At 41.0% G+C, this 25,325-nt stretch overlaps 1 protein-coding gene across 2 annotated transcripts in view; it reads right to left on the reverse strand.

The window, feature by feature from the left end:
- Window positions 1-12,147, reverse strand: part of LOC141796664 (cGMP-inhibited 3',5'-cyclic phosphodiesterase 3A-like) — a 97,151-nt gene extending 85,004 nt beyond the window's left edge. For both annotated transcript variants that reach the window (XM_074677899.1, XM_074677897.1), the window contains exon 1: window positions 11,036-12,147. In XM_074677899.1, coding sequence (XP_074534000.1) covers window positions 11,036-11,932 — 897 coding nt within the window. In that variant the 5' untranslated portion in view covers window positions 11,933-12,147. The remainder of the gene's footprint in view (window positions 1-11,035) is intronic.
- Between the last annotated feature and the right edge of the window lie 13,178 nt (window positions 12,148-25,325).

Consider the following 25,325-nt stretch of genomic DNA (forward strand, 5'->3'; position numbering starts at 1 on the left):
CAAAAAGGAAAAAGAAGAACAAACAGAAAACAGATGGACTACACTCCTGAACATTTCCTCAGATTGTCTAGTGGGTTGCATGTGTGAACACAAACTAATGAACATTAAAATGAATGGTACTGTACTCTAAGTCCAGGATTTGTCTTCAATAAACATCATCCCCAACTTTCAAAACAATGTGAGTCCAATTTGTTTTGGAAGCAAAAAAATTGCCCTTATAACACAAGTTTTCTGTGTTTGAGACAATATCTTGCAGGATGCAGATAATGTATTTTAGCTGTTGTTTTAAGCGTGACAACAAGCAAACTTTGAAGTTTGTTTGTAGTTTAGTGTCCAGAAGATGATCAGACTCTCTGTTGAGTGTTACTCACAGCTTGGCTCTAATGCTGCATTCCAAATGACTTGAAGGTCTGAATTTTCCAACTTCTGACTTAAAAACGCTCTACTTGTGAAAGACGCCTGGTGCTCCCAGCCCAATGCAGCTCCAAATCACTGGCCAGACTCTCCTCCTCTGTTGTGCCGAAATGGTGGAATGAATTACCTAACTCTATACAATCCGCAGAGTTCCTTTGTACTTTTAAGGGATGTCTGAAAACTCATCTGTCCAGGGAACACTTGTGCACTTAAACTGACCCTTCTCCTCTTTGCCCTCAGGGGTAGAATGAGTCAGTAGGTCTAAGACTCAGCTCTTGTGATTTTTCAGCACTACTACTGGATTTTGTTGAAGATTGAGGTATACTGTTGCAACAATGTATTTTGGTTTGTTGGCTTGTTGATTATTGTAAACCCCCCCCCCCCCCAAAAAAAAAAAAAAAAAATAAATAAATAAATAAATAAATAAATAAATAAATACATAAATTAAATCAAATCAAATTAAATTAAATTAACATTAAAAAAAACCCTTGCACCTAATGGCAGCACCTGCAGCCGAATAACTTCTAGCACTGTTGTCGCACTAACTAGGTTTTCCTTCTGTCCTTCTGTCTAAATTCTTGCTTGTGTTGTATGTCGCTTTGGACAAAAGCATCTGCTAATTGAAACTGTAAACTGTAAAAAAGTGGGCTGGAAAGGCCACAGGAGTCAAAGCCCTGACTCAGAAACACGGACAAAAAACTCTACCCTAACTTCACGGACATTGATTCATCTTACGCCACACAACAATGGCAGCACCCAATAAAAGCTACACATGAATTGTCAACAATTTTTTATTGACATTTTCCAGTTTTCCATTGCAGTAACACAATCAATTGGGGCACTAATGGCTCAGCAGTTTAGGTCGCACCCCATGAGGTTCACCCTCAAGCAGGTGGCCCAGGTTCAAGCCCAGCCCATGGCCTGTTTCCTGCATGTTGCTCCCCACTCTTGCCCCCTTTCCTACTCTATCCACTGTCCTCTCCTCTATCATTAAAGCCCAAAAAACAACTTAAAAAAAACGATACAAATAACACAACTAATTGTACAGTAACACCTATTCTGTAGTTAAGTAGAGTTTAGCAGCAAGTTATGGCAAACAATATCTGAAATTAAATCTGTCACAAGAGTGCTCACCTGTTCAAAGCTGCTCTTTGATTTAATCTAGTTTAACAAATATCTTTTTATCAAGTCTTTTTTTCTATTTTTACATCAGACACAGTACATCTGAAACGTCTAGAGTCAGAGTTTTTAACTCAGAAAATTTTGACCTCCCAATTTTTCGGAACGCAGCATTAGACGTGTCCTTGACGTGAAATGTTGGTAAATTCCTGGTTATGTCCTGCCAGCGCTCAGCTACCAATATGAGCAAACAAAACCTCACTTTTCATTTCATTGAAAGACTCAGGTTTGAACAGACCACTGCAGAATAACTGCTGCATGTGGATTGGAATGAACAGTATCACAAACATCTTAGCTGGGTTTTTAACCTGTGCTCTATCACTCTCCTGTTTAGCTTTTTCAGCTCTTCAGTCAGTTTATTTTTTTTTGTCAGTCCAGCCCCAGTGTCTGACATTACAACAGAAAAAAAAAATACAAGAAGTCTTTTACTTAAGACGATACGACAGATCTTGTTTCTCTTGCTAAACTTTGCTGGCTGGCGTAGTGTCTTTATAACGTCATGGCATATCATATAATAACCAATTTGGGTATTGATAATAATTTATTTAATGATTTGTGGATCACAAACAGACAAATATAAAAAAATGAGACAATTTCAATATGACTTATAAAGTCTTCATGTGGCCTTTAACTTAACCCTGTTTATATCCAAATTTCTTTCCTCTGCCAGTCCCTGGAAAAGAGTCTGAGTGAATTCAGGATGAGCACAGAGGATAAACACAGCAGGTAACAGTCAGGAACTTTTACCATAAAGGAGCGGGCAGGTTGACGACGTTCACCTCGAAATCGTACAATCACAAATCTTTGCCTCAGTGGATTGTTTTCCACAGCTGTGTTTGAACTGCAGAACATCCTCATAAATGTACATCAAAACGTCAGCTGCCATTACAGAAGACAATTCCTCCTGCTCCTTCTTACGCACCATCCAGCTGCCCCATCACCAAAACCAGACCGAGTAAATTAAGTTGAGAGTGGACATCTGACACTGATGATGTCTTGCTATGAGGTGCGTGCATGAAAGGCAAGTTTCTGAAAACACCAGGGCCCAGATTTCCTGAAGTTATCTAGAAAATGTCAGGAGTTCATGTGTGAAAAAGGGCTAACGAAGAGGAGGGGGGCATTTCCTGGCAGTGATGTTGGCAGTGTTGGCCAGCGGGCAGCTATTGGAAGGAGTGTGGTGTGACAAACACAGCCATCATTTGATGCTGGCATATTTTCCTCTTTGAGTGCTTTTTACTGCATTTCCAATTCGAGTGGCTGTTTTTATGTAATTCCCCAACATTTTTCTGTCACTTTTCAGAGTTGTTAGAGTTGGAGTCTATTTCTGCATCTTCCTTCTGTCTGCAACAAAGCATCACATCTATTAGAGTCACCAGTGATCTTTTACTGTCATTCAAACCTACAATAAATATCCATTTGGATCCATTTTTTCACAAATACACCCCAAAACTCTCTCCTCTCTTGCTCTTCTGCCTCACACATTCTCCGTTCATGCACAAGCACACACACCCACGTACTGTAAGCGTAGACACGTGTGCCAGGAACATTCTGTTCACCTCCATCACTGAAATAGTCGGTCTCTTATAGTAACACAGAAAACTTGAGTGACAGAATTACTTAAGTCTAGAACAGAAAGCTGAAGAAGGAAGTACAGCGTACAATCTCCCCGTCAACACAGACAAATCAATAATTCGCTTCTGATTCTACAATTCCATTTGAATGTGAGGCATGTTTTCAGGAGACTGAGGTGTTAATATGCGTGCTGTGTGTCAGGACTGGAGGCCTGCGCCTGTCTAGCAGTTCCAGCTGCGTTGGGTTGTGTCTGTGGTTTGAGGCCCTCCGTGTTTCTCCGAGCGGATTCAACCTCTCAGCCTTCAGCAGCTGGCAGCCATCAAGCTGCTGGCAACGCACACATGCACACACTCGCTTACATGCACACACATGCTCACACAGACGTCCTTCCATAATTTCCATGGTAGTCAGTAGGGAGCCAGATTGTGGTCGTGCCAGGGGTTTGGAAAGAGAAGGAAGAGGGGTACTCAGCTAAGTCCTGGACCTCTGGTTTGGTTGGCTGAGGTGATCAGAGACTCAGAGTCAGGATATGAGCTGCTTTTGTTGCTCTAAATGATGGTCATGAAAGAACTGGACACAGATGGGTCGTGTAATGTAGAGTTTAAAGGATGGTACGGCTTTAAAACAACCTGAGCCATATTTTTCTGTTTCTGTTTGACCATCTCTGCTTTCAGTAACAATGATGATATTCTGGGCCACAAACATTTGAGATAATCACAAACAAGAGTTCATATGGGGCAGCTAACAGATGCTGATACCAGAGTTATCTGCAAGCTTGTCTTTTCTTTTTACTTAAAATCGGGATGTTTAGTTCTGTTTGCTAAGCTAAACTATTCAGTTGCTCCAAGCAGATAACTCAGTAATGAAAACAGAGGCTAATTCAAAAGTGTAAAAGTACAATGTCTGCAAGAGGCTAGCTCTGAATGCTAAGGAAACCCAACCTTTGTTAAATGCCCATCTTTACAGCAGCATTACACGTTTACAGCTTGGTACAAAAGATGAGACTTGATCTGAGTGATAGGTGGGCATGTTTTATGCCGCGTTTCCACCGAGCAGACCGGTTTGGTTTGTCTCAGTACGGTGCGCATTTTGTGGCGTTTCCACTGACTTATCCCGGGACAGATCCCCCAAAACCGGGACGAGCCAGCCTACTTTTTTGGGACCCTTCTGTATGGGTGCCAGACTGAACCGATCCGCTCTCATAAGGTGGAGCAACACACTGCAGACCATTGATTGGTCAAAGGAATCATCACTTACCCCGACAGCGGCTGCATTTCTCCTGGCCGCACACAGACTTCTCTGAAACAAAGCTTGATTGCACTTTGTATCAAAGAGCTACATGCCAATCACAGAGAGGACTAAATGCTGCATGTCTTCCATCTATGCTCTTTGTTTACTGTGTCGCGTTTTTCTTCTTTGATTTATTTATTAGAGGGGTAAACCTTGTCGCGCTGCTACAGCGTCACGCTATTGTTTAACAGCTGGGGCTTGCAGCTGCCCACCACGAGAGGGCACAGTTTTCTGTGGAAACGCAAACGGGATCAGGCTTAACTGTACCAAACCGAGCTAAACCGTACTGAACCGACCCGGACTACTTGGTGGAAACGCGGCTTTAGTTGCCTGAATAAGAAAACTCTCCCTCTTTGCTTGTTTACAGACTAGCCATAAGTGAAGAAGTTGCATCAGCATTTCCAATACGGCGCCTGCCAGTTGGCAGCAAGACTGAGACCAGTATTTCAGTCCAGTCAAGAAACTTTAAGCATGAGTAGAGTCTCAAATCCACAGCGTTGAAGTCCAATTCAAGCCCGAGTCACAAACAAAGAGAGAATACAAGAATCCATTCACTGTGTGAGCCAGGAGCGGCTGTGTGTGTGACCTTTGTGATGCGTTGAAAACGAAATAGTGTGATCGGTTCTGTCTGCAAGATTTGTACAATCTGTGGAGTTACGATGGAGGAAATGTGTCTCTTTATACAGTAAGGATGATGAACTCATCATTTCCACTGCAGTGGGATCACTTCAGGTGTCCAATAAACTCAAAAACTCCTGCAGCCCTCTCATTATTAATAAGACTTAGTAACAAGAGCTGCTGCTTGAGTCACTTTAGCTGATATCATCATTAGCTTGCTGACAGTCACATAATCAACAGTCAGAGTCACCACAGTGTTCAGTTACTTCTTTTGAACGCATCCTGGACAGATGTTGGTTAAACTTGTGAAGTCAGACTCCTAATGCAGTCAGAGTGCAAGTCTCAATTATCAATGCTGTGGTCTGAGATTTCAGTGAGTCCTGGACTAAACACTGAATCAAACTCCAGTATGTCTTTTTGTTTTTACAGTAAGAAACAAAGACCTGAAAACAATGTCAATAATTTTGTAAATACTAAACTTTCCAATATTTTATTCAATCTAATTTTCAAGGAACTATTAAACAAAAATACACCCTCTTACTGTAAACTGAAACTTTGTGTTGTACACATTTATCACAGATGGCACATACTTTCACCAAGCCTGCTTCAGTTTAGCTCTCCTGTGCAAAGGAAGGCTTTAAGCTGCATTTTTGTTGTGCTTTCTGAAGGTTTTAACTCATGTGGTCCAGATTATCTCATTGGTTTGTTTAAAATTTCTCTAATTGTCTGACTGCTTATTTTTTGCCCAAACACACTTTGTTGTAGTGATGTTGCTGTGTTACCAGATTGTAGCAGTTACTTCTCTTTGTACCAGGACATCATAACAGTTTTAAATGAATCCAAAAGCTTAGAAAGAGGACTGGGGATGTAATAAACCTAAACTACACTTGGGAGCCGGCCACCTCAGCAACCTGTCCAGATCCCATCTGCTTGGTGGGACCATTCGGTTAAAGAAGCTCTTGTTTTCGCTGCCGCAGACCGAATGCCTGCGTTATGCTGCGTTGCACAGGTTAGCCAACATGGCAGAGATAAGACATACAAATCTGGAGCACGAGCACACTTAAAGTTTCTCCACTGCATCAGTCAAACAGAAGAGTCTTCCACCATTCGGGGGGGTTTGACTAAGCCTGCTGTTTTGCCTGGCTACTAAACAAAACCTCGAATGACCTACTTTCATTCCTACACCAATTCCTCAGGCTTTTGCCTCCTCGCACACGTAGAGTGGAGCTAATGCAGTGAGACCAAACGGGGATTGAAAGTGTGAAGTGGATCGCCCAAACACAAGACATATAAAGCCACGCTGATATCAGCTTCCTTTTCCAGGAGAGGCTTTCAGCGAGTCAGTTTCAAACGCAGAGAATGGTCCATCAGAGAAAAAAAAAAAACGTTGAAAATATCACATCCCAGGCAATGAGCTGAGAATATAAACAGACTGCTTTGGATGAGAGTGAGCTGTAAATCAGTGGCCTACAGGCTATCAACAACCTCCTCCATCCAAAACACAATTCAATTATGGATGGTGCAGCAAATATAGAGTAACAGGAAACATTTACAACAGCAACAGTAATTATGTTTGGATCCCGTTCCACAGGAAGTCATTACCATAGATTTTATGAATATCTTTATCATCCGAGTTAAGAAAGAATTTCCTCCTCTGGTTGGGATAATATTTGTGTTGGTGTCAGTGAGAGGACAGAGGGAGGGGGCTGGTGGTATTGACAGAATAAGGAGGAGCTTCCAACGCCTTAAGAAGATGGGCTGAAAAGCAGACACGTCAGAAAAACGTCCACTCCCCCGTCCTGGCTGAATAAACTCTGCAGCTCAGGTAGAGCTGGTTGGAAACATTCAGTGTGTGCAGACGTATTTTTCTGCTTGAGAGGAGAGAAAGTTCTGTGACAGTGCTGATGTCTGCAGCAGGGGAGCCTTGGACTCAAATTTCCTTACACGCTGTGAAAAGTGATCCACACCTCTTCCCTTGGTTCAATATCCCCAGCTGAAATACAGAGAACTGGCCTGTCATTGTGTATTACCCCAAGATGAAGAACTGTCCCACAGAGGCCCCCGCTAACCACTATCAGATCAGCTGATAATGACTTTCTTTTATTACTCCTCTGATGGGAAGGACGACCCCAGCGTTGTGAAATGCTCCTCCTTAGCGAGCTGATAGGCACGACCGTAATCAAAAGGAAGGAAAGGCTGTTTATTAAATCTTTAGTTGTGCAGACTTAAGAATAGCCTCTGAGCATGGCTCCTGCAGAGCAGCAGAGGGCAACATGGCAGCTGTAAGGCCCGTAAGGTGGACCAGGCTGAGGGATTCCTCTTTGCTCTATTTATTTTCTGCATAAACTGTTTTTACACAGTGACTATCAATCTGAAGAGCCTTTATATAAGACTCCAAAGACTGTGGGAGAAGCTCCCTGAGAAAAACAAAGTCAAGTATCAACTGCAATCCCTCATCCAAACTCAAACTAATCTTCAAACACTTCAGACACAGCGCTAATGCAAACATCTTCACATAAGCAGAGCACAGAGCTACTCCATGTCTGCTCCTTTTCAAACATCATAACTCCATTGATCACAACAAAAGGGCAGAGCTGTTAAAACATCATTCAGGCTCTTAAAAAAAGAGCAGTAGCTCAGAAACGTGGCTCTCCCCCTGCCATGTTAACAGCGTGTATATTTCCACCAGGCAGAGTGGGTTGGGTTTGTGTTTTATGGCGTCTAGCTTCTTCTCTGCGCCTGTCACCATGTGGTGGTTGCATTGTGGCCCTCAAGACGTGCGTCTGACCCCCCATAAGGAGGCCAGAGTCCCGTGTGAGCGAGGTGATGACTAGTGTGTGTCAGCATGGGCTTGTTTACACATTAGAGACCACACAGACAAGACATGGTTAGGACGGCATATGTACACCATGTGTGTCTCAATTACAGGCAGGCCATGACTGGTCAACCACTTAGCACTGCAGCCAGAGATGAGAGGGAGCAGTAAAACACTCAGAAACTTACAATCTTTTATATTCTCAACTTAATTTTTATATCCTGGGAGCTTCTGCCTTTGTGTCAACAATAACAATATCAAGATGTTATAGAGCCCTACTCTGAGCAGAGGACTCCAGGATGAGCTGAGGCATAGATGTGGTAAACATTTACATCTTTGCGTGATGTTGCAGACTGTTTAGTACTCACAGCTTTGATTTCATGATGAGGAGAAAACAACTGTGCCAGAAGAAAAGGCGTTAACAGCTGCAGTTGCTATAGATTTTTTAGACAATAATCTTGATATCTTAGCTTTATTTTCTCGCTATCTGGCAAATTCTGGATTTTTTTTAACTATCCGTCAATATATCAGCAGGGGCTCATCTAGAGGGATGGTTAGGGGTGGCCTGGGCCCCATCTTTAATTTTTGATCTGCCATCCCTAAATGCATGACTTCTTGGGCTAGTAATAGTTTTCTTTTTATTTCAATGGAGCACACTGCAGTATGTTTTCATTTTGTTTCCAATCTAGGTGAATTTTAATCAGTATATTGGGTAATAGTATAAAGGTAATGTGTTAAATGCATGTAAATGTGTCTTTGATCATGTTTCTTTCTCATTTGTATAAGCTGCCCCACACCCACTGCTCCAAAGGGGCATTAATAAAGTTGTCTGGATCTAAAGTTGATGATACAAGATTTTTATTCATCTATTTTTTTTATTATTATTATAATTTAATTTATTACAGTGTAAAGGAGTTTGGTAACAATTTTACAATTTTCTTCAAGTACTTTAAATTGTGACTTTGGACAAACATTTTCTATTTGTGTCCTCAAAAAGTTAAATTTGGAAGATTTAAATGATGCCTCTCTCTTGTGTTCTTTATAAAGCTGAAAATAAAAAATGAAAATAAATAAAAAGCAATTTAACAGTTCTCTTCTGGCCATCCCTGCAGAACTCAGATCCCAGTTAGGCCACCCTGATCAAAAATGTGGCATATATGCCCCTGTGTATAAGCAATCTAGCTACATAGATACAATCATAATTCCATCACCAATAAAACTCCTATGACTACACTTTCTGGTTTGGGTCTTGTGTCTCTGTCTTTAAATTACATGTCTGGGTGCACTTTCTGGGCTGATGAAGCTGATTCAGATTGTGATTCTGGTAACTTCAACGTAAATCCTTTAGATTAATACAGCCTGCCTCCTGCAGAGGAAGTATCTAACCTCTGATTTTAATTTGTTTGTTTCACTCATTTATTACACTTCAGAGAATAAAGTGGGGACGATTTCTCATAGCTTTGCTGTTCAACCCTCGACTATCAACTCATAATCATATCGGAATGAGCTTTTTAACTCTAATATATTCCATATACATGTTTTCATTTTGTTTTTTTAATTGGCTTATTAATGGAAAGTTATTCCATGTCTATGTACAATAAAAACGGTAATGTGTTTTTTTTTTTAAATAAATAAATTAATAGCTTTCTTAATGTTAATAAATTTTTCCATCAGTAAGTACTTTTTGTATCCCTACACTGAGTGTAAAATAATCTGCCATCCGTGTGCACATACTTGTTTACAGCCATGCAGTTAAAATTCAACATAAACTTGTGAGCCAGCCATTTTCCAGCTCATCACTTATTCCAAAACAAAGATTCATCCTCTCTCCATCTCTGCAGCAAAACAGCTGCTGCATGTCAGAGTAGAAATGACTGACAGTTGAATGGCTTTCAGCTGAGACATCACTCCTTCATCAGATGTGTTAGCTGTGAACCATCTATGAGTCTTTTCAAATCTTTGCACAAGTGTGCGTAAAAAGTGTGACCGCAGAGTAAAAACAAACAAGCACACTACAACGCTAACTAGCCCTGAGAGCCGGGGGCACCTTTCAAGTGGCCGAGCTGACACTGCAGCCTCTCATCCTCCCCGCCTCACCCCACTCGCAGGTCACAACGAGAGCTTTGATCACTGCCCAAGTCTGTTTCCCATTCACACGCTCAGCACGCTCATTGATTTTCCATAAGGAGGCCGAGGAGCTGATAGTGGCCCCCCCATTCCCTCCACCACCTCCTCCGCCCCGTCTCCTCTTTAATACAGGTAGGCATGTGTATCAGTATCAGAGGAGGGCTTAAAAGCCAGAACTGCTGCATTCCTGCAGGTTTGAGGACAGCAAGCCACGAGAAGTGATGACAAGCAAGTGGTGTTCAAGTGCAGGGCAGGAAGATTAAAAAATGCATTAGTCAGATTGTGGCAGTGATTCAGAGATCATCTGGGGAAAATGTTTGACATAAAAAACAAAACAGGATTGAGATGAATCACTGATATTGTATCCTCAGCCTCCCTTTCTAATCAGCACTTGAGAGCTACTTCAAAAATAGCCCCCCTTTGGCAATAAAATGCCTCATTTTGTGTTTTATTTTTAGAGAAGAAAGGACTCGCACAATGTCTGCATATCTGTGACCTGTCTGTATCAGATTTTAGGAGGAAAATGTGGAAAATTTCTCTGATCATCTCATATTTTTGAGTTGATACAAATATTAAGTGTCATTAAAATTTAAATTCACTGTTACCGTTTTGTGATTTTATGTTTGCAATGCATGGGATTACAAATTCAGAGGTGAACAATGTAAAGTGAATAAATAACAGCAAGCGTCATATGTGAACTGCAAGAGCAAACAAAATCACATCATGCAATACATACTTATCATCATTAAAAATATTAATATTTAATTAACATTATTTGTATTATTGCCTCCCTGTGTCATAAACCTAAAATAAACAGTGACCTCTAAGTATTAAATGTCTAACAGTCATTCTGATTGTAGAGGAATTCTAAAAATTGTGATCACAGCTTTAAAAAGCCACCATTCCTCATCCTAAAGCCATTTTCTGCTCCCTCATTTCCCCCACACACAGAAATCTCGTCATTAGGACAGGAAAACACAAAGCAAAACAAGAAAGTTGAACGGGACAGCGACTCCTTACCTGGTCCCTCTGGATGCATGGCAGAGAGGTCCGGCGATGTGACTTACTGTTGGACTGACTGTTTGCCATGTCTGAGGCTATCACAGAACTGGACCTCCTGCGCCTTTTAAATACAGGGATCTCTTCCCTGCCTCCAGTCACGGGGGTGCAGCCCTCCTTGTGTCTCCCTTGGTTGGGAAGGAGCTTGTCAGCATACCTCGCCAGCAGGATGCCCAACACTCCAACCAGGTACGCCACGTACGGTCTCCAAGTGGCCCGGACTTTGTGCAGCGAGAAGAGTGAGATAGTCCTAACGAGGCTGATGAAAACGATCACAGATATGCCCTGGTTCAGCCGAGCTACCATGAGTGCGCCGGTGGCCACGCAGACGAGCACGACCACGGCTGCTGTGGAGAATGAAAGCAGCTGCTCATCTGTCCCGTCGAGCAGAGACCACGCCGCCGCTTCGCCCAGGTGACACAAGGTTAAGAGGGAGAGGGCGGTCTGGATTAGGACACCGCAGCGGATCAAGTAGACCCCGACCCAAAAGAAGGCACATACGAGGGTGAACAATGGCGAGAGCACACTCCAGCAAGTTTGCAACAGCTCCGCCGCGCAGCCTGAGACGAAGTGAAGGGGAGACGATGAATGCAGGAGTGTGTTGTCAGCGCTCCAGTCTGCACATTTGGCCAACAGAGCGAGAAAAACCGAGAGCGACCCCGCACACACCGCACTCCGGAGTCTCTGGGAACTCCATATTTTTGTGAACATTAGCCTCACCCACGACTCGTAATCTCGGTCACGGCACAGTGGGATGACACATGTTTTCACATAACCATTGCGATCCGGTGCGTTGCCGCTTTTTTCACGAGCACTTCTCTGCGCACCGGTACTGTCAGATTCTGCAGGCATCGCCATCACTCATGACAGATATGAAGTATGAGGAAGTCTGTAATATATCTATACCAGAGGGGTCATGAATCGGGACATGAGTTAGTGAGGAAACAAACATGATTTATTGCACGCATGTTGAAAAAGTACGGTGAATACGCACCGGTACGTCTCCATTTACGCATGGAGATTTTGTAGCTCTGAACGCATTCTCTTTGTTTTTCCAGGTGCGGGAGGAGAAACTGCTGCCTGAGACAGCACAAGAGGAGCTGAATGACAGAGTAACTCAGATGTTCTACAGATCTAGGGCACTGCTCCCCTGCACACACGCGTCCTGCTTTGCACTCCTTTGTGCAGCGACGTCTCTGTCACTTTTACTCTCCTCTTCGCTTTGTGGCTTCTCCACGTCCCGGTCCGTGCAGCAGCAGCAGCAGCAGCAGCGGCAGTCTCTGCAAAACATCAGTCCCGTTCCGTGTGTGCCTTCAGCAGTCAAACGCGCTCCTCTAAATCCATTGTTTGGCCACTTCCCGGTTTCCCCTGAAACGGTAGAGGCTCTGCTGCTACTTTCGAGGATGAACGCTGCCGAGGAATTCCAACATTGAGAGTGGGTGTCCGGCAGGTTAATGCACGGCGTTTGGAGGGTAAATCCGGTGTGTTTGTCAGCAGCTCTCCAGTCTCAGCTCATTCACACCCCCGAGTTCCGACTTCACACAGGGAGCAAGATATTGCAGCAGTAGTGAAACCCCCCAAATCTGTCCTCAGCCAGCCCAGCAGGCGTTGTCCTTGTGATCAGACATTTGGCGAGATTTTCCCTCAATTGTTTTTTTGATCCCCCAATTTTACGTTAAATGTCATTATTTTCTCATTTTGTTAATTTTAAATTAAGAAAGTATCTTTTCTTTAAAATAAAACTGACCTATATTTTCCATTTTAGCTCCTTTGTGAAGGGAATAAACATGATATATTTGCAAGAAAATTCTCCAGGCAGTGCCTTTTCCTTATGGTTGCATTGAAGTTCATAATTTTTGGTGAAGTCTGGTTATTCTTATTATTATTTTTGCAAGGTCACCAGTCAAGCTTAGGGCTTTAATCCCTCTTCTTCAGCAGCAGAGAGGAGTCTATAAATGCTGAAGCGGTGCATGTTAGCTGTTTAGCAGTTAAATCCCCAGACTACACTCCTGTGGCTTCCCCCACGCTTGACTCCTAATGTCCCCACTCAACCAGGTCATTGAAATATTCATCCTGCTTTAAGTGTCACTGATGATGTGCTGTATCTATGTGGGAGCTGTCCCATCAATGTTTCAGTGTGCGGGGGGGTCTCTCGTGTGCAGAGGTACATGTGTTCACAGCTCAGGAGGCGCTCTTGTGGTCCCTCAAATGGCCGTGTAATGCTCTCATGGGATCACACCCTCTCACATGCTGTGATGTAGACATCCAGTACCTGTAATCTCACTCAAGTTTGCTGATGCACATGCAAAGATGATGACGCACATGCTGAGCGTGCTGTCAAACGCACTCTGTTGTGTACAAAAAAACCCTACAGCCTTTCAACATCTGCTCTTCTCACAGCATCCAAACGAAGACGGAGAATTTAATGAACAAATCTCTGTCATGCCATGCTTGTGTTTTGCAGCAGCCACACATCTTTTATTAATTCATGGGCATCTTGCAGCCTTCAAAGGCATCTTTAGCTACTCTCATTTCAGTGATTGCCTGTGAAATTGCTTTCTGTTTTTACCTGTCCATCCTCTGTAAATCTGTGCTCAGGTGCAGAGAGGATTGAAAGCTAGAAAAAAAACAGGTAAACATGGTTCTTGGGATCCAAAGGTGTAGACAATCCCATGCATCCCTTGTCTGTTTCGATTACTGGGAAGCTTTGGGGGAGGAGAAGTGCTAACAGCAAGCGATAAGAGCAGGAGGAGGCCAGGTCCCATCCTTCACCTTTCAACATAAGCTCAGAGTGCCAGACCAACCTTTCAGTGCAGCGAGCATCGCACAGGACAGCTGACGGCTTGGTCTGAGCACATTCAAGATCTTTGTTTTGTCACTCTATCAGACCTCATAGGCAACTTTTTGAAACAATTCTGCTTCATCTGACTGTTTTGCTGAAAGAGTGACAGGAACAGAAACATTCTCTCTGTGTAAACAGAAGATAAGAGTAAGACAAAAGAGAGAGGAGTGGAGAAGTCTGCCAGAAAAAACAGATTCATTTTACTTTGCTGGATAACATGGAGCACTCTTGTTTTGACAATTTTGTTCCTCTTTTACATTTCAGAAGGAAATCCATTTAATAAAAAGGGGAAGGGGTTAGCCAAGATAACCATATCTGTGTAGTAATAGGTTTGTAATAATAAAATGTGACAAAAATTGTGCTAGAGGCTGAAAACAAAGCAGACAGAGAGATGTGGAATATCTGGTGTGTTTCCATATAAAAATCTAAAAGTAACTCTGTTTCCAGAAGTCTGTCAAAGAATGGAGAAGAAGACTCATCCAAACCTGCATATTTCCCCTCTAAAAAGGAAGCACTTTCTGTTTCATATGATATTTTTGGGGCTGATGATGATGCATCACCACACTTCCTGCAAAAAAATCATCCTGAAAATTTCTCTCACCCGTCCCCATAAACATGTCCGCAGGCCGTTCTGGATTACCCGTAAGAATTTTAATGACTCACGTAACCGTCTTACCCTATTTGGCAATGCCATGCTCCATTGTAAAACAGGAATCTTTTTATGAGGAACAATCCATCAGACATCTGGTTTGGATGTTGCACAGGGGGGCCGTCGTCTGATGTGACCGGGGTCAGACCTGCATGGCCCTCTGGGGCTGCAGCCGGCTGACAGATCTGATGTATACTCAGGAAGTGTCAAAGGCTGCTTTCTTATGGAGTTGTTTACCATCAAACCCCTTCATCCTGCTGCCTGGATCTGCTCTCCCTATGCCCGAAGAGAAAATAATCTGACATAAATCCTGTTGAAATTTCACTTGAGGGTACCTTTCAGTTCGCCTAAACATGAGTGTGCATTGAGGAACTCTTTGTTTGATCACTCTATGGAGGGAGAAGTAATGAAATAGATTTAGAAAGAGCTAAACAAGCTAGGTTATCTTCATATTACATATAGTAACTCACAGGTTATATTTGGTAAACAGTGAGTCCAGGACTGCAGGCTAAGGAAGAGCGAAAGCAAGTGAGTGGAGTGTTAGGAACAAGTTTACATTGTGTTTGACACTTGTGTGCAGAGTGAGATCCATGGCAGAGTGTTTACCAGCCCTCATGGGCAGCAGTCGGCTTCAGGCCAAGTTTCCACTGAGGTGCTGTGGACACCAATCTCCCCCACACACCCACACAGAAATGCCACCACCATCATATTCAGAGTCATGCATGTGCACACACTTCCGGACACAGTCATTTATCTGCCTTGTGTGTGTGTGTGTGTGTGTGTGTGTGCAGGACAGAGGCCTTCAGGCTGAACACAGAAGCAATCAACAAGCCTCCTCTCTATTTGGAAACAAAAAAATGGAGCAGGAACATACAGCAGGGCCAGCTGCATTATGTATGAGCCCAGGTCAATGGCTTCAACATCTGCCTGACTCTTTCAGTCAATATTTCAATCTGAATCATCTACGATCTAGAGACTCACTGGCACAGGCGAGCTTATTTATTTAAATACCTGGACACCGCTTTAGAAATCCTATATCTGGGACAAAGATGACAAGAGTGAGCCATTGTAATCAATAGAAACTGTAATTCCCCTCTGGTGGCCTGAAAAAAAAATCGATCAACAGAAGAATAATCTCCAGGATTTCATTGAAAATCATTTAATTTCAGTTCTGGCTTTTTCTTTAGTATAAATGGATAATGGTGGTCACGGTGATGCAGTTTTGTAATTCTTAGATAGTAATCATCAGGAGAATTAATCATTACTGAAAAAAATACAGTTCTCCTCAAGAAACCCTCTCTATGTCACCTTTCTCTCCTGCTTGTTGGTAAATAAAGCTGCTGACTGTCATCGTGTACAGAGGGAGGGTTGTAAATGTCACACAAAACAGGCGCCTATATACAGCACATGCACATGCAAGTCAGCTCAGACGGTGGAAAAGGTTACGCCGAGAGAATTCTGAAAGCTGACAGCCATAGAAATACATTTTTACACTGACTGTTGAGAAACTTCTTGTTACTAAAATTCGGTACCTTGTTGTTTTTGCTTGGTTTTATGAGTGATGTATTTTTGCAGTTTGTCACATCACATTTGAAGGAAACATCACTGAGATGATACATCGATAGATTGTGTGGAAAAACCGCTCTAGGTTAATTTTTTATCTCATTGATAGTAGTTAATGAATAAAGATCAGTTAATTTATTAAGAAAAATGTAGTCCATCATCATCTGTCTGAGCTATAGAAAATAATTAACTTACAGATTAAACTTTGATAAAAAAAAATCAACATTATAAGAAGCAAGTTTTAAAAGGTATTCTTATAACATCCAGCCTGCTGTTTATAAAACTGTTAACATCAACTTTAAGTTACCTGGTTGCAAAAGTTACATTCAACTCAATTATTAGTTGCATAAACTTACGTTGTAAGTTGTCTGAACTTAAAAGTAGCTATGAGGACATCTTACTCTGAAGTGATTTTGGTGCCCCCTGTGGACTAAAAATAACTTTCATGAAGCCTTCATAAACAACGATTACCATTCAGCTATCAGGTTTCTCTGTAATTGTAATTCTGACAGTAAATCTTATATCATTCAGTCTCAGGTGAAGTTATGTAATGGATCATGTATAGTGTATGGGTGGTTGTGAAATTAGAATGCAGACAGAGCGAGAAAGGAAGATACTGACATAAATAGACAGTAAAGCCCCAAGGATACCAGTCTCCTTACAGGGAGATTAACATTTTACCCCACATTTTAACGCACGGTCAAGTAGAAACATTAGCCTCCATAATTCTCATAATTAAGTTTTCATTGAAGGTAACAATGTGCAAACAGGACATGTGCAGAAATGTGTATGTTGATTTTTTGTCCTCATGCAGCTTATTTTCTTCTCAGGGTTTTACAAACGCAAATAACATCAATGTCACAAATTTAAACATTGCTTCTACTATTGCTACTGCTTAAGCCTATACTGACACACATATCCTATTTGATACATGGGTTTCAAAGACCTCCATCTCATCAACATGATAAATAGTTCAATTTGAAAAAAAAAAACCCAAACTGCTAAATAAATGAAATCATCCACACACTTTCTCAAGAAAACCATCACTATTTATTTTACTTACAAAAAGTTGCAGAAATAATAACATATTGCATTTTTTTTTTAAGTATTTTCTACTTTGACGGAATGTATACTTACTAAAAACTTTGCGAAATAGATATCAAATACACCCAATAAATCAAAAGTGAAACAAAAAAATATGTCAAAAACAATATGGTATAGGATGAACATCTCACTTCAAAAGCATTAGAATTTTCTGGCTATTTTTTGGTGGGTTACACTCTACAGGCTTATGGTTAAATTGATTTATAGCCATCAGAGATTTAGAGATGCTCTAACCTGCTCATTTGCTGTTGCCTGGATTGCAGAACAGGATAAATTTATTATTATTATTATTATTATTATTATTATTATTATTATTATTATTATTATTATTATTATTATCATTATTATTCATTGTATTGTTTTATTATGTTTTTTTAAATTAATTTTTTAATGTCTGATCACAAGGCTAAGACGTGTCACTTTAATTTTTTACTTTTATTTATTCATATTTATTTATGGATTTTTGGCCAATCAGGGTCATGTTTTGTCTCACTCAAATTATTACTTGATTTTAGTTAGTTGATCATTATTTTCTCACTGTTAAGTGATATTTTGATGGTATCAAATAGTTACTGTTGTCCAAGCCCAGGGACCACAACTATACATTAGACAGTCATGACACATTTTTTTCCTTGACAAAGTCTTGATTCTGTCTCTATCCGACAAAACTTTTTGGCTCTGAAAGTTAAAAAGGGTTTTATGTTTCTCCACCACGCTTGTACAGATGTGAAATGTAAAAGCAGTAGGGCTCAGATTTTGAAGAAGGATGGGGAGAGATTAGGACAGAATTAAAAGGAGGTACTCCGTTCACTAGTGTGGGTGGGAGCACTGCAGGCAGAGCAAAAGAGAAAGGCGAAACACTGCCTCGGATGAATAATGTAACTCTGAGGTTTAAGTGGGAAAGGAGCTCCGTTTGATAGCATATGTATTGAGGGGAGTCTAAAAAGTTTCATGTATGAGTTTTGAATATTTCAGAGCAAAGTTTTTTAAAGCTGCTCCACCACCGCAGCTCTCTCAGGCCATGTGGCAGTTTGCTGCTTGTCTTAGACACCAGATATCTGCTTAAGTCAGGGATTTATGCCAACCCCGGAAAACTGCAGGAACTTCTATTATACCTTTCTTTCACTCTTGTTCTGCAGAGCACAGATTTACTTCCTAAGCTTTCTCAAATAATGCAAAATAAAACTGTAGATCATGGTTTGACACACCAGGCAGTCAAGTGTAATTGGTCTGTGTTTGTTCAAGACCAGCCAGGAAAAACACGGACCGTCCACCTTGTATGAGACTTGTGCAGCACACAAAAGTCAGCTTTCATGCAGCATCTGGGCCAGGCGAGAAAGGCCAAGAGAGCTGACTGCTCACTTTTATTTTTTTTTAAAGACGTCAGTTTACATGTTTTCCTAAACATGAGGAATGTTGTTGGGAGCTCAGGCCCAGACACACATCCACAGGCTCTATTCACTTGTCAGGGAAACAGGGGGTCATGGGTAAAGTGCTTGACGGCAACTTTCCAGGCAGGAAAAGCACACGGGTAATGGGCAACCTTTTCCAAAAGCATAATCGCAAACAACAATCAAACAGATGTGAAATAAACTCACATACTGCCTTTCTCTGCATAATCAAAAACTAAAAACCCAGAAAAAAAAACTTCATCACTTTTCGGAGAACTGGGCAATTTTAGTTTGGTGAAATTTCTTCGACTGAAACATCAAGAGAACTTTTTTGAGATGACAACATCCCCGTGAGACTTTGCTGATGAAACTCCTCCTGAGCCAACTGGATGAAGTCAAAAATGTTCAAGTGTCAAGAGCTGTTTTGTTCAGACTTTGGGAGGAAGGCATTTGAAAACCTAGGTTTTCCCCTTGCAGGAAGAAAATTTATCTTCTTGTTGAAAACTGTTGAACACGCAAATATACATGTCAACCACCCCAATGGCAAGCTTGCACATTTGTGCAAAGCAACAATCTCACCACTTCAGTCGTAATTGAATGGTCTACGCATTGGTTTGAATTTTGTATTGGTATTTTTCATTTCTAAGTTGAAGACCCAGGTTTGGTGTAAAACACAACCAGGGGCGTGTCTACTCTTTTAGGGGTGGGGCAAAAAGAGCACTAACATGGGCAGGGGTAGCTACTGTGTGTGCACACCAATCGGTGTATCTCCTATACACAAGTAAGTCATTGGAGACAGAAAATGGATCAACTGTACAGAACCATATACAAGGGCAATAGTCACAGCTTTGTTTGATTTCCAGCCATGACTTTGTTGATTGCTCAACCTAACACATGTTCAACCTAAGTCTCTGTACCCACATGTCCTCTCTTGTCAGCTGTCTTAACAATAATGTTACAAAAAAGTTCAATAAATACAACAAAAAATCCCAAAACAAAACAATCAGTCAGGATGTTACTAAAAACTAGTCTAGAATGAGGCAAAGGGAGGGGTCTCAAACCATCAAAAATGATGAGATCCGTCAGTACTTTTGTCAAGACTATGTTTTTTGGAATGACTATGAGAAATATTATTTATATTAAAGCTCCTGCAAAGAACTTTTGAATAATATCAATTCTTGGTACCCCCTGTATGTGTAAAAGTTGTTTCAGGAGTTTGCTGTTAATGACACCTCTGTTAGCTGGTTCAGTTCATATAAAATAATATATTTAAAAAACCTTGTAAAAGATGGTCTCATTTGTTTTTGAAGCTCAAATGGAGATGTTAGCATTATTTTCAGATGGTTTCTTACCAGCTTTAAAATACTTAAAGGAGCTTTTAAGAAGATCCCATGACAACTTTACTGCTGTGGTTCACTGTGACTGCCTTATTTCTAACCTGCCACCAAGTAAGAAAAAATACTTGACTTGATGAACACATCTCTCCACAAAACTGGGGTTAAACAAATGTAGCAACTAGCAGGTTAACAATGTCGATTATGTAGTATATTTGGCCTTGGGGGCGGTGGGACCAAAACAGAGTTTCAAAGGACGAAACTTAGAAATCTCCTCAAAATAGCATAACTGCAAATAGATGAAATCATTGTAAGACAAAACAAATTTAGTATTTTTTGTATGAAACATGTTATTTTATGTTGGTGTTGTTTGTTTGACTTGTTTCTGCTCCCCTCAAGTTGCCAAAACACCAGTTAAAGCAGCTTTGAACTTTTCACAACACTAAAAGGAGATGGTGTCCTGACAAGACATCTTGATTAAACATTTTTTTATGTATTAGGTGCTACAAATACATTTTTCCACAACACCGTACTGAGGTTACCCAAATTTAACACATTTGGAGAACATTTAGCTCAGTAGTTTCTTCACTAGCCTTGATTTAGCTGTAAGCTTAAGTATCAGTTAGGAAATAGTCTTATTCCATTCAACGTGTAAAACTGTAGTGACACCAGGAGCCAGCAGACCGTTATATTCTGCTGGTCTAAACATGCCGATGAAGAATGTGTCTCACATCTTTTGGAGGGCTTCATACACAGAGGAATCTGAAGTACATGCTGTCGCCCTTCCAACTGCCAGACGCTAACAGGGATGAAAACCTACGGAACAATTTAGGGTACCACTCAGGATCCGCCAACAGCTGTGGGCTTTCAGTAAGGCATGCGAGTCAACTTTCCTTTCCTGAGGCCAAATCCTCCAAACTTCAGTAGACCCTCGTAAAAAAAGCCACTTTTTCCTGAATCACTTGTCAGGTGATTTACTGTAAAACACGATGGAGCTCTGTGATGAAAAGGAGAGAGTGAGGTTTCAGCCAGACGCAGGATGACCTACGGAGGGTTTGAAGCTCAGAAAAAAAGGAAACACACAAAAGACAGCAGACAGGCCAACTGGCACCTGAACAGAGAGAGAGACAGAGAGAAGACAGGACACCACGGCAGACTTCCTGTCCCCGAGAAGTAGTAACGTCACACACGGCCTCATCCTGGTTCTGTCCAATCAGATCGTACATCACATGGCTGGTCTTCATCTCTACGGTCTGACAGCCACTCTGCCTGTTTCTCTTTGTAACTTTTATATGGGACAGAGGCTTTTAAGCTGCCATGTATCCCCCGCTGTTTGTACCATTTATCCTGGATGCCATCACAGAGCGTGGCGCCGGCACACGTCAGCCCACTTGGACAAGAGAAGAAGAGGAAGTGATCCCTAAAGTGTGTGGTCCCTCAAAAGGAAGCAGACTAAGGCCTCCATTTGCAAACTCTCTGCTCTTGATTCTTCCTTTATCTATAACACTTTATGGGAAACACCTCTGTGCTCGATAACCCAAACAGGGACTTTTAAGGCAAGGTTTTTCCCTCCAAGATTGAGAATAAAAAACATCCCCGCCCCTCCACTTTTCCTCTTCATCATCCGAAGAGGAGGGACTTTGAATCCGCCATTAAGAGCAACGTGAGGACAGTTGTGTGGACGGCAAGTAACTTTGAAAAAGCCCTATTTAGTCTTTCCAGTGGCTGTTTGACGTCATTTAATGGAGGAAGGGCTGTTTAAAGTAAACTGACAGAAATGAGAAACCTCTCAAACAGCTTACAGTTGTCATTCTGTTAAGCCTGAGCCTTGTAAACATCAGGGAAAAATGGCACACGATTCTGCTGCATGAGCCTCCCCGACCACAATAAGTGTAAAAATTTAACACTGCAGAACTTTCAGGGCTATTTATTATTTAGCTCATAACACAAAAATGAAATACCTTCATGTTTTGGATCAGTCCCAGAGATTACTATAGATTTATTAGCCTACATAAAGGACTGTGTATAGTTAGCTGATGATTAAGCCAAATAGAATTCTAACCACAGGCTAGCTACATTACACTGCTAATCAGACTACTAACCACTGATGATTTCGATTTAAAATTCTGATAATTTTACCATTTAAAAGTGTTTTATGTGCAGAGTTTTAAAAATAATAGTTCCCTGACTCCATGGTAGGTAATATTCCACGTTTTGGAAATAAATTAGGTTTGTGTCAGAGCTTTAAACTCTGGTCCTCTTATCAGTACTAGAGATAGACCAATATGGACTTTTTTGGGGCTGATAGCGATACTGATTATTGGTAGGCAAGGAAACTGATGACTGATATTTGAAGCCGATATTCATCTGCAGTCAAAGTGAAAATATTGTCATAAAAAATTTTGAACAATACAAACTCCAACACTTAACTGCAATCAAATGCCTTCAAGCGTATGTTTATTGGACAGCTCCCACACTTAGCAGCATCTTTTATAAAGTTAAATGAAAAATAATAAAAAATAAATAAATTGCCAAAGTTTTCTACAGTTAATAAAGTTTTCCAAAATTTCTATGTAACTGCAATAAAACTGGACAGAATGTAATGTTATGTAACAGGCATGTAATGCGGTTGAATTAATTTTCTGTTTGGTTTTACATGACTGATCTTAAATGACCACCTAGGGCTTCCATGGTGTAGACAGGGAGAAATTCTGTGCAGAGCAGCACAAGAGCCAAAACAACAAAGTTTTGAAAAGGTTTCATATCGGCCGTCGGGTTAAAAAATGGCCGATATGCCCCAAAATGCCAAGAATCAGCCCAGCTGATCGGTCTGTCCCTAATCAGTTCCACACAAGGTTTTAGATAAGACAGTTGGGTTTTAGACATTTGGTCTTTGTATCCATCAGTAACTTTGAGATACACCTGCAGCTCCGTTGCTGTTGTCTGGATTGCAGGACAAGCTCCATAAATAAAAACTGCAGTTTTGCTCAGCCTTATAATTTAGCATCTAGAAAACTTTTCACTGTTTACCAATATAAACTAGCTAAATGTATACTTGCTTCATGCTGCTATACTCTTGGTGGATAATAGATGATTTAATGCTGACAAAAGCTGAAAACTTTGCCTCAGTATCAACCAAGTAGAAACTTTTGACTGTGAGAAATCAAATTGACATATTAGTGCTCAAAACTTCAATACATCAAGCGTCCACTTGAGGCCAAAAAAATTACCAGAGTACACCTATCATGACCATTTTTACAGCCGGGTTCAAAAACGGCTTTCATCTGAATCGCTCATTTCTCTGACAGCACATGCTAAACAGAGGGCAACAGAGGTTAATTACTTGGTGGTTAAAAAGATATTAAGATTACAAGTTTTGCATGATTAAAGGCACAGGTGACCTAAATGATAGGAGGGTATGCTGTAGCTGTATGCAAGGAGGCTAAAAGCCTGCATTAACTGCCTTGTGCTAGAACAAAGAATTTCTAATATAGCATCCAATAACAACAGGCCTTAAAACCCTGCTGTAGAAAAACTAATCTGTGCAGCACAGAGAATTCATGTTTTATGAAGTCTATAGTGTCAACAATGTCTCTGAACTTCTTTCTGTGGATTGTTTTGACCTGATTATTCAAATATATGCAGAGGAAGAGATAGGGGCCACATCTCTTTATGAAGTTAATGCATCCTCTGTGTTTTTGCTCATAGTACCCTCATACTCTTTATAAACAAAAGCAGCAGAATTAAACTTTTCAAAAACCCCGTAGTCAAAGCAAATTGTTCCCTTCTACGTTGATGCAAAAAACAACAACAAACTTTTACTGTTCAACACTGCATGCTTAACACTTATTCTCCACTTATGTTTCTCGTATTTGCTCTTTCAACATCATGTCAAGTTACCCTCTGTTTGTAAAGCGCTCTACGCCTACGTATGTTTGCTGCACTGCGATGGAAAATGACATGAGTATAATTTCGTCAGTTAGCATCATCTCAGTGCCTGGATTAGTCAGTAAACACAGCGCTTTGTTGCTAATAGGGATTTCTCTGATTGACACTGTTTAAACTGAGATTCAGAGTTGGCACGGGGAGATGACGTGTGTTTAATTTACCATGAAACCTGAGATTTGATTGCTGCTTTTTACGGCATAATATTACAAAACAAATTAATTTTTTGAATCGGAGCTGTGATACTTTTCTGGATGATAAGCTTTGTGTGACTCCTCTTTTGTTTGGAGCAAAAGCGATTTAGTGCAATTTACAGAAGGCATGCGTGCCCCCGGATACACTAAACATTACCCATGTCAGGAGTGTTTATAACAGCCTGGTGCACACACATACACACGCACACACATATGCAGCACACTCTGCACCAGCGGTCCCTGTTAGCCTTTAAAGGCAAAGACAGCAGAGATACATTTTACTGCTGAAGTAATGATTGAGAGTGAGGGGCACACATGGTTTTTGTTACCCTGACCTTAGATTCAGTAATAAAGTTATCATTGTACTTAAACTTGGACAGTGTGGGCAAGAAAAGGTTAAAGGTTGCTCTTTTACCATCACATACATTTACTTTAAATAATTGAATGTCCTACCATTGTCTGATAGTATTTATTTGAATGTTTGATGAAGAGAAGCATGTTGCAGGAATCTGTTTTCTTTCCTCTCTCCTGCAGCTTTAGCTAGCGTGCTTCCAAATCAGCATCAGCCCATTTCCACAGATAAACACTAAAAATCCAGGAGCCCTGATGAATAAATCAGCAAGTTTTCAAGCCAAGGTCATCGTCTCTGTGCACTTGTTTACGTGTTGACACAACATTTTGCTGACTTTAAGGCCCACAAAACCCCTGACTGTTATTTTTCCTTGTCCTGCAAACTGTAATGAGCACTACACTGCGCACAGGCAGGGTCCAGATTTCTCACAATATATAGAGCTGAGACATTTCTCTGGATCTGCATTATGCACAAGTTACTCACGCCTCAGTGGGAGCGTTCAATAATTAAAGTGCTAAAATGGCATATCTTTAAAAATTTAAACACCCCCCCTTTTTGCCAGACTTGTGCACTGCTCTGTTCCTCTCACTATCCCACCAGTCTGATGTTGGTGGGGGATGTGTCATACGGCGAGTTGAAGAGGATGCAAAAACACTTCTGTTATGTAAAGACAAGGGAAAACAGTCAAGTCTTACTCATAGAAATGTATCTCATTGTGTGAGCTGTTTTAAATTTTTTCATGATTGATATTTACTCTGAAAATTCAAAAAAGGCATTCCAAAAGATCAATTTTAACTGGTTTTGGATCAAAAATAGCTCATTTAAATCATATGAAACAAACATGGCCTCCCAAGCAGGAAAAAAAAAAACTAAAACC

The sequence above is a fragment of the Halichoeres trimaculatus genome, unplaced genomic scaffold (assembly GCF_033239565.1).
Source record: "Halichoeres trimaculatus isolate MK-OKI-2021-1 unplaced genomic scaffold, fHalTri1.1 fHalTri1_scaffold_10, whole genome shotgun sequence".
In the NCBI taxonomy this organism is placed as follows: domain Eukaryota; kingdom Metazoa; phylum Chordata; class Actinopteri; order Labriformes; family Labridae; genus Halichoeres; species Halichoeres trimaculatus.